A 9,153-nucleotide genomic window follows, 5' to 3' on the forward strand; every position below is an offset into this window, starting at 1 on the left:
TGCTTTCTGGAAGTATTCCTGAGCCCATTCTGTTATTTCCTTGACAGTGGCATTCCTGTTTGAGGTGCAGTGACGTTTAAGGGCCCGGAGATCACGAGCATCCAGTAGAGTTTTACAGCCTTGAACCTTACGCACAGCGATTGTTCCAGATTCTCTGAATCTTTTGATGATGTTATGCACGGTTGATGATGATAACTTAAAAGTCTTTGCTATTTTACGCTGGGTAACACCATTCTGGTATTGCTGCACTATCTTTCTGTGCAACAATGGTGGAATTGGTGATCCTCTTACCATCTTGGCTTCTTAGAGACACTGAAACTCTGAGAAGCTCTTTTTATACCCAATCATGTTGTAAATTGACCTAATTAGTGTTAATTGGTTTTCCAGCTGTTCGTTATATGCTCAATTTCCTTTTTCCAGCCACTTATTGCTACTTGTCCCAACTTTTTTAGGCTTTGTTGACACTGTGAAATTTTGAATCAACATATTTTTCCTTTAAAATGTTACATTTACTCAGATTGAACTTTTGATCTGTCATCTATGTTATATTATGAATAAAATATTGACATTTGCCATCTCCACATCATTGCATTCAGTTTTTATTCACAATTTGTTTAGTGTCCCAAATTTTTTGGAATCCGGTTTGTATAAAAAATACAGTTAAAAAAAAAATAAATATAAACTAAATTAGTTGTGACATTGTATAAGCCGTGTTGTCTTAAGTGTGTGGGGGAAAAAAGCAGTGGCTTATACACTGGAAATTACGGTAGTTAAATAATTGTGACTGTTTTGTAAGTTCAAAATGTTAGTTGTGTAAATATTTTCTTTGAGTGAAACAGAAAGGAATCATTAGACATTTAACCATTAAATGGCAATAAAATAAATTCAATGCAATTAAAAGATAATTTAGAAAACATAAGGCAAATCGACTTAGATTAATTAATTTTATTAAAATGCTTCCTATTTCATTACAGTAACAAAAAATGTCAAGGTTGTGAAGGATGTTTACTTTTAGGATTACTTTTAAAAAGTGATAACAGCCATTACATGAAAATGTGTACAAATGTGAGATCTACCAACCAACAACAAACAAAAAAATAACTTGTGTTTCTTTATAAATGCAGAAAATCGGGTGAAAAAAGTGCAAACATTGATAAACAACAAAAACCATAGAAAGAAGAGCTGAAGTGTTAGTTTGAACAGTCTGGTGAAACAGATATTTCCATTTTGGTTAAATTTTATTAAAAATTGAATGGTGCATCAGATAATAAATATTTATATGTGCACAGTGAGACTTGTGCATAAATATGAATACAAACTGGATAAAAAGTGCTCAAACTATAAGGGAAATAAACGTTAGCAGCATCACTGGCGCTCGTTAAGACAGCGAGCACACCTGATTGATCGACGTTTATTGAAAGTATAAGAATAAAAACCGTATCAGTGATGAATAAGAACCGACAGCCCTCGACGCTGTTTAAGACAACAGGAAATGAACAGCCAGCAGTGTTATTGCACGACAGGGAACGGCTCACTTTTGGCACGTAAACTCACCGACTGAACACAGCTTCAGAAAAAATACCCGGATTCTCCGAAGAAGACTCTGCGTGGAACCTGAAAGAGCGGCACCTGACTTGCTCTACGTAGGAGCTCAGATTTAAGGTCATCTCAGTTTGTTTTTTTTTGGTCAAAACCCATTAGGAGTTTTCACTTTAATGCTGAGATGCAGCGAGTCGACCCCAGCCAGCGGGGTTTTGCTGCACGTGAGCGCCAAGGCGTCGAGCCGTCAGTAGCAGCCGTCTCTCCAGGCGCCATCACGGAGGGCAGTGAAGGTGGACAAGCTCTTTGGAGGGGTCAGTACACTGAAAAGAAAGAAAGAACAGAAAAGATGAATGAATTTAATATTCAGTCTCGTGCATGGCTTAATTTGAGACGGATCCTTCCAGAACAGGATCCGGGAACTCTCTTATTTTGACAGGGTGCGTTCAGGGAACCATTTGCTTGGATCTGGCAACTCTCAGGCTTACAAATAATAAAGTTATGAACTAATATGACTACCTTGAATGAATAAAACTTATACATGTATTGGATATGTAAACCAAAAATAATTACATAAACACTAGTTTTAAACGTAACAGCCACTTATGAGCATACAAGATGCCTCTTCAAGTAGCATTTCCGCCTCTCCCCTTAAAACATATCTGCACCTAAAAGAGTGGTGGGGGTGAATGCCGAGCTAACCAGGCAGTCGTACGCGGGCAGGAGCCCACAGGCAGGCTCTTGGAGGTTACACATGTGGAGTCGGACAACAAAGAGCAAGGATAGAGTCAGGCTCGGAACAGTCAAGTAAGAGGGAGGGGGGGTAGGATGCTTGAAAGAAGCGGAGTGTTTACAAATGTAGATAACTTGTTAAAATACACCAAAACACAGGAAATCACATCTACTTTATTCAAAATTTTATGGGGGAGGACCCCCAGACCCATACCTGCTATTTGCGTTTCAACATTGATTGGTTTACAAATTAAACCCTGGTCTTGTGTTTAAGAACTTTTGAGTTTGTTTTTTGTCACGTAACAAAAAAACGTTTAATACTTTAACTTTACCTTCGTGCTGGTTGGGCGAGTTTGCTGCGGGAGGTGGAGCTTGTGGTGCCCACGAAGGAGGCGGGGCGTGGCAGGTTGCTGCGCTGGGTGGTCAGGGTGGAGGCTCCGCCTCCGGCTGCAGCTTTACTGAGGAGGGGGATTCCGCTGCTGCTGCTGCTCAGACACTGGAGGCTGATGGAGCTCGAGCCCTTGATGGTGGGACTCACATAGGCGGTAGCCTTCAGTGGTTGTCGTGACAACGAGGTGAAGTTCCCCACGCTCTGGACCCTGTTCTGAAACTGGCCTGGAGGTGAGACTGACAGGTGAGAGTTGGTGACATTAAACAGGAAACGGGCTTCATTTTCAGGATGAAAGTGAATAAATGAAGTGGTGTCTTACTAGAGGACTGCAGGCGTGAAAACCCACTGGACGAATCAAAACTCTGACTGTTACGAAGCAAAGAAGCAGACGAAGCAAACGAAGCACTGGAAGGGGTGATAATGGGCACACTGGGAAGGCTGGGAGCTCTGACAAGGTTAGGCATGCTCCTCCGCAATTTATCTAACAGGGACAAACAGAAGAAAACCTACATTTAACCCTTAAAATACAACAAAGTTCAGTCAGGTCAACTGTTTCTTTTTCGGTTGAGACATTTCAGCCTTCGTCTAAAGGACTTCATCAGTCCAAGGATCCATTACAAACTCAGACACACATGCAGCACACTCACATAGTGGACCAACCAGTTTGCTGATGATAAGATGGTTTCTGGGGCCTGCCGTCTCCCCCGTCGACTCCTCTGAGGCAGCCATCGCCAAAGTGGTTCAAAACATCAAAGTTCATGCTCAATAATCCAGGTTTAAAAAAATCCAACAATGTTCGGTCAGGTCATTTGGACGATTTTTTTTGTTTGTTTTGAACCACTTTAGCTATGGCTGCCTCAGAGGAGTCGATGGGGGAGAGGGCAGACTCCAGAAACCATCTTATCACCATCTTATCACCAGCAAACTGGTTAGTCCACTATGTGAGTGTACTGCTTGTGTTTGTCTGCTGAGTTTGTTGTAACTCCTTGGACTGATGAAGTCCTTTGGATGAAGGACGAAACGTCTCAACAAAAAAAGAAACTGTCCAGATGACCTAGATTTTTTTTAACTGGATTATTGAGCATGAACTTTGATGTTAACTCATAACTCAAAGCTTCAGCACACTAGATTTTCTTCTATAAATGCACTTAAACCTCAAACACAGAGTTCAAGGACAGAAAACAAAGCTACAAGTTATCCGCTGACCAAAATGTCTAACATCGTGGCATCTTGAGAAGCTAAAAAATGTCAAACGCCAACAGCCTCCTCAGATTTAAAACTCTAATCCCGCCAGACTGATGGGAAACACACAACCGTCTGAGCTTAAAGAGCACCTCGCCAATAGGCTTAGATGGTTTTTATCAAGCAACGTGTTTCAGCACGAGACATTTTCTGTTCCGGAGGATAAAGATAGAAATTTTAGTAAAACACTGAACTTACTCTCATATTCAGCTGGAGCTGCCACAAATCAATACAACCAAGAACCACACACACACACACCAAACACAATACAGTAAACAGACAGAAATATTCAAAATACAAACAAATAATACATATTAGTGTTGTATTTTTTAATAAACACTACTTGTGACATTAACTTCTCAGACAGATACTGTTTTCTAATTCCAAGAACAACATGAGACAGGAATGTCAGACACTAAGACCATGCGGTCACGTCACCCAAGCCTTGTTGAAAAAGCAGCTTTCCCTGTCCTCTGCATGTACGTGCTGAGATGAAGAGCCTCTGTTACGTACTTATTTAAAACGGAACAGAATAAATGCTGGGTTCACATGGAAACTTGTCAACTTTTAAGCATGGAAAATTAATTTTGAACCTTTCATTATTGTTGCTGGAGTTTAGAAGAAAAGTCAAACTTAAAGTTGAGGTGTTGATCACATCAACTTCCCGTTTCTTGTTTTCCAACTATACAGGTTAAATATGAATTAGCGTGACATCCAAGTTAGAAGGTCATGTATAGTTGAAGCACCATTGCAGGGTCTAAAAGGAAAACTTTACATTTTCTCTAAAACAGCTCAGAAAATAAAGCTTCTGACTTTCCTTCTAACTTTATTTTTAAGACTCTTGCAGATAAAAAAACAAACAAACAAACAGCTAAACTTGAGTCTTTTATGCAGTAAAATCAGCTGCAATGAACATGTGCTTTTGTTAGCTCAAATAAAGCTGAAAAACTAAATAACAGATCAGGCTCAGTTCACGTAGAGTGCAGTGTTTCTCCTAGATCAGTTCCCTTGGCAGGGCGCTCGTCATACTGTTTTTGTCGTCTGTGTTGCCAGCCCACTAGCTTAGCGCTACATTGCTGTCGGTTTTTATCAACGATGGGGAGTGGAGTATGGGATGGAGTCATGTCTGTGTTGCCCATCTGCTAACTTAGCGCTACGTTATTGCTGGGTTTTATCAACCGGAAGAGGAGGGGGGTGGGGGAGGTGGCGGTACATCAGCAGCATTTTTGCTAGCACGTTTGTATTGCGTCCCACGCTACATTAATACTATCAGTTGTTCGGGTGGAATGGAGTGGGGGAGTTCAATAGGCAGGGCGTTTGGTTCTGTTGATGGGGCGGGGCGCCCTGCTTGCATGATGGTAGGGGAAAACACTGGAGTGGTTTATCTCTGCCACTCAAACACAAATTATTCATCTTTACTGTAAATGTCCAATATTTCACAGATTTTTTAAAGCCCCTTTATTGTTTTTCTTTACAGTAGTCCCTCGCTACTTTGTGGTTCAACTTTCACGGACTCACTCATTCGCGGTTTTTCAAGGCAAGATTTTACATGACACACGATTTTCAACTTTAATATTTCTCACACGATTGAGATGGTATGGGATAAATTATTAACAAAAAAACAAAGAAACCCACTTTGGACAGGCGCCACCATTTTGTAGTTTTCTTTCAATAAGCCTATACTGTTTTTTTTTTCTTTTCTTCTTTCGGCTGCTCCCTTCGTCAGGGGTCACCACAGCAAACTAAGTCGAATGAAAGTCTTGGCAATTATATTTACGCCGGATGCCCTTCCTGACACAAACACAGACCACTGAGCTACCACAGCCCTCTGTGTAAAACAGAGAGCTGCCATCTAGGGCGCTTGGAGGAGCAGATGGTGGGGGTTAAGGGCCTTGCTCAAGGGCCCTGAGTGGGGCAAATGCGAGTGGAGGCAGGTGTAGGTGTTTCACCTGTCCTACCCACAATCTTTTTTAATGTTGTCAGTACCGGGAGTTGACCCGGCGATCCTCAGATAACAGGCCCATCTTCTCTAACCTCTGCGCCACCACTCCCCTTCTTTCTTTTCTTCTTCTTCTTTCAGCTTTTCCCTCTTCAGGAGTTGCCACAGCGAGTCATCCTCCTCCACCTCACTCTGTCCTCTGCATCCTCTGTCCTCACTCCAACTACTTTCATGTCCTCTCTAACTGCATCCATATATCTCCTCTTTGTCTTTTTCCTGGCAGCTGCATTTCTAACATCCTTCTACAAACATACCCACGATCCCTCCTCTGGACATGTCCAAACCATCTCAGTCTGGCCTCCCTAATTTTATCTCCCAGTTGTTCAACCTGTGCTGTACCTCTGATTATCTCATTCCTAATCTTATCCATCCTTGTCACTCCTAAGGAGAACCTTAGCATCTTCATTTCTGCCACTTCCAGTTCTTTCTCTTGTCTTTTTGTCAATGCCACTGTCTCCAGATCATACAACATAGCTGGTCGCACCACTGTCTTGTAAACTTTTCCTTTGACATTTGCTGACACCCTTTTGTCACAAATCACTCCTGAAACTTTTCTCCATCCACTCCATCCTGCCTGGACTCTCTTTTTCACTTCTTTACCACATTCCCTGATGCGCCACCACTCCCCAGCAAGCCTATACTGTGACCCCAGTCAAAAGAACTACACTACCCAGAACCCAACAGTTCTTCCGGCCACTGTTTTCTGCCGAAATGGAGGGAAAGTTTTGCAACGCAAAGTCAGAAGTAATGATCTATCTATTACTTAATAATTTTTATCCATGCACACATCAACCTGAATGGGGTGGTGGGCTTCATCGCTGCAGGGTAGGTCTGCAGAACTAGAACCAAAGTATTTTATATATACATACTAAAATAAATATAACATTCCTACTTCATGTTTTTTCACCTATCGTGGTGGTATCTGGAACATAACCACCATGATAATCGAGGGACTACTGTATTCCATCTGTCTTTACAGTTTCCTGAGGAAAACTGTCTCTTTGTCTGTTAAATTTTAGTTTGTTGTTTTCCTGCTCACCTTTAAATGATGGAGCAAACAACAAAAGAGGAAAAAGGTTATACTCTTTGGAAACCAAGAGTTTCTTTGTGCGTTTTATAGCCATGATGTAAACTGAGGTGGTTCCTCTCACCTGATCCTGGTCTGAAGCCCTGCTGCTCGGCTCCACAGAGGCTGCCCAGTTCCTGCAGCTGGGCGGGGGGCTGAGCTTGGAAGGCGAAGCCAGCGGAAGGGTAGGGCGGAGTGGAGGGGGTGGAAGGAGGGGTGCACAGAGAACTGGTGCTTCTTCGCCAGTCTCGGATGCTGGAGAAAGTGTGGGAGTGGGGCAGGCGGGTGAGGCGCGGCTGCGGCGGCGGAAGGAGGCCGTAGTCTTCGTCGTCCTCCTCGTCTTCCTCCTCCAGGTCGGGGCCGGCGCTGAGCTGGCTGAGTTGGAAGGTGAAGCTCTGGCTGCGGCGGTTGGCCAGGACGGACGATGTGCTGGCATAGTCCTGTCTTAGACCTGGAGGAGCGAGACATGAGGACAGGCAGGGGAGGAAAAACAAAAATCTCTCACACAAACACACAGTTATCACCTCCGGAGGTTAATGAAGCTGAAGTAGCGATGGGCTCTGAGGTCTGAAGGTTAAATTATTAGAGGGGAAGCAACAAAAGTGGACAGTAGAAGATGTGAGCTGACAACAAAGAACTCTGAAAAGCCTTTAGAGGCAAAAATATCATCAAACACAATGACTTACTCTCCTCCTGGAGTCGGGCCATAACCTGGACATCCGTGAGGTCCTGCAGTTTATATTCCAGGTTGACGGAGTCATCGTCCACCTCCGATGTACCGAGGTCACTGTCCACGGACGACTGTGGGCTGAGGGTAGAGAGCTGGAGGCTGCAGCCTTCAAATGAAAATCAAATCAGTCAGTGAAGTGGCTCCGGTGTCGGACAAATGAGGCAGTGCTTGAGGTTCAAATGAAGGACCACACAAATGAGAGGTTTGAAACCTTTCTAAACCTGTTAAATATCAACACAAAAATAATGTTATTGTTAATGACAGGATGGTGGCTGCACCCATTATTCCAACTGTAGTTAAAATGTTAGTTTTAAGCTTTTTTTAGATGTATGCTTGTCTCCGTTTTACCCGAGTCCACTGCTGTTATTGTTTTTTTTAGAATATTACAACAGTTTAATGGCATGTTTGTGACTTATCCAGAGAAATACTAGCACTGTTTCTCCGCATCGATCAAAATCCAGTCAGAAAAAACAATAAACCATTTACTAATTTCACCAGTTCTTTCAAAGGGCTAGCTACAAACCAAAAGTTGATGTTGAAGGTGTGAAACTGAACTTAATTGTTACTGGTTTTATTATTCTCATTATTTATTTCAAAACAATACAAAAGTGAGGATGGCACGGTGGCTCAGTTCGTAGAGCTGTTGCCTCTCATTGAGCAGGTTGCTGGATCAAATCCTGACTGGGTGGAGTTTGCATGTTCTCTTCGTGCATGCGTGGGTTTTCTCCAAGTAATTTTCTCCTTAAAAACACGTTAGGATTTTTCCTAACTCTAAATGTGGTGACTGTGAATAGTAGTTTGTCTCTATGTGTCCCTGCGATGGCCTAGAGATCTGTCCAATGTGTCCCCACCTCTCGCACAGTGACTGCTGGATATCAGTAACCCAGAAAGGAAAAAGTGGATAAAGGATGGAAGAACAATACTGAAAATATTACCAAAATGAGCACTGAAAAACAACACACTTGACCACTTGCTGTGTGAGATGTTACCTAAAGAGCTTAAAGCTAAAAGCAGCACAGATTAATGAACATAAATATAGTGGAAAAAGCAGCCCAGGAGGAGAGCTTTTTATTGAAAAGAAGCGGCCCATCAAGCAGCTGATCTCATACTTTAGTGATGAACAAAATTTAAACATCAATCTGTCGAGACAGACAAACAGACTGATAGATCGATAAGTACACAGATGACAGACAGAGAGACAGATCGATAGAGCGATAGGTAGACAGACAGACAAACACACAGACAGACCAAACAATAGATCAATTGGTAGACAGACAGACAGACAGACAGACAGATTGATAGCTCGATAGGTAGACAGACATATTGATAGGTAGGTAGACAGACAGGCATATCAATAGGTAGGTAGACAGACATTATCAATAGGTAGGTAGACAGACATATCGATAGGTAGGTAGACAAAGACAAACATATCGATAGGTAGGTAGACAGACATA

The 9,153-nt window shown here is 42.5% G+C and overlaps 1 protein-coding gene across 1 annotated transcript in view; it reads right to left on the bottom strand.

Annotated features, from left to right (window-relative positions):
* Window positions 1–1,786: 1,786 nt before the first annotated feature.
* Window positions 1,787–9,153, bottom strand: part of LOC119428856 (SLAIN motif-containing protein 1) — a 32,214-nt gene continuing 24,847 nt past the window's right edge. Inside the window, exons 5-9 of the mRNA XM_037696547.1 lie at window positions 7,656–7,805; window positions 7,055–7,420; window positions 2,982–3,143; window positions 2,604–2,898; window positions 1,787–1,862 (exon numbers count right to left, since the gene is read on the bottom strand). Of these exons, the coding sequence (XP_037552475.1) occupies window positions 1,787–1,862; window positions 2,604–2,898; window positions 2,982–3,143; window positions 7,055–7,420; window positions 7,656–7,805 (1,049 nt within the window). The remainder of the gene's footprint in view (window positions 1,863–2,603; window positions 2,899–2,981; window positions 3,144–7,054; window positions 7,421–7,655; window positions 7,806–9,153) is intronic.

Source organism: Nematolebias whitei, chromosome 23 (assembly GCF_014905685.2).
Source record: "Nematolebias whitei isolate Nwh7 chromosome 23, NemWhi1, whole genome shotgun sequence".
Lineage (NCBI taxonomy): Eukaryota > Metazoa > Chordata > Actinopteri > Cyprinodontiformes > Rivulidae > Nematolebias > Nematolebias whitei.